Source organism: Austrofundulus limnaeus, unplaced genomic scaffold (assembly GCF_001266775.1).
Source record: "Austrofundulus limnaeus strain Quisiro unplaced genomic scaffold, Austrofundulus_limnaeus-1.0 Scaffold684, whole genome shotgun sequence".
In the NCBI taxonomy this organism is placed as follows: Eukaryota; Metazoa; Chordata; class Actinopteri; order Cyprinodontiformes; family Rivulidae; genus Austrofundulus; species Austrofundulus limnaeus.
In genome coordinates this window covers 5,829-6,739 of record NW_013953086.1, presented here as the reverse complement: position 1 = coordinate 6,739, position 911 = coordinate 5,829, and the positions used below count along the sequence as shown (strand labels likewise).

Below are 911 nucleotides of genomic sequence, written 5' to 3'. Positions count from 1 at the left end.
GTGAATCTGTTGGGATGAGAGTCAACTCATCTGCATCAGGGGCCATGATTCTTAACCAGAAAGATGAGGACCACTTCCTCTTGGCTGAAGATGAGTCATTGGCTGAAGTGGAGGAGTTTCAGTATTTAAGAGTCTTGTTTCTGAGTGATAGTAGGCAGAAGTAGGACATGGCCCAACAGACTGGAGCCTTGTTTGCAGTAATGAGGATATTGTGCTTGTTTGTTGTGGTAACGAAGGAAGTAAGCTGAAAAGTAAAACTATTGATTCAGAGGTCCATCTTTGTTCCAACCATCAGGCCTGAAAGAATATGATCAACAAGCAGCTGACATAAGCTTACTGGAATGATAATCCCCTGGTTTCTTCTGGGTTTCCTGTTTATTAGAACAACCTGTGAAGTGTTGGGATTGGGGTTGAGCTCCTTTTCCCAGCTGTAAATTGGTATGAACCCATCAAGCCAGAAAAGTCAAGGCTGCACTAAGGAAAACTTGGAATTCCTGTTTTGTGTCAATATTCTGCCCATTTACTGAATATGCCTTTCTTTATTTCTCTCAAACCATCTGTCATTGAACAATTTGCAGGTTAATGCTGTCATCGTGTTAATTTCTCTACAGGTGTTTGTCAGTAAAGATGTTGCTCGTCACTTTGGCTTTCATTCAGCTGAAGCTGCTCTGAAAGGACTGTATGATCGAGTCAAAAAGGGGTGAGTTGACTGGAAACAGACATCTGGAAAGCTGGGATCTAGTTCTGACCTGGTTCTGTCTCAGGGCTGTTCTGATCTGTGCCTGGGCAGAAGAAGGAGCAGATGCTTTGGGTCCTGATGGTTCACTTGTTCATTCTGATGCTTTTCCTCCTGAGACTCTGGTGGATACTCTTGGAGCTGGAGACACATTCAATGCTGGTGTCATCTACAC

General features: G+C 43.6%; 1 protein-coding gene across 1 annotated transcript; it reads left to right on the top strand.

Annotated features, from left to right (window-relative positions):
* Positions 1-611: 611 nt before the first annotated feature.
* Positions 612-911, top strand: LOC106531860 (ketohexokinase; the record flags this gene model as incomplete). Its single annotated transcript, XM_014027800.1, is given in 2 exon segments — positions 612-700; positions 765-911. Coding segments are annotated over 2 exon segments (236 nt in total), but the record flags the coding sequence as incomplete, so codon positions are not given.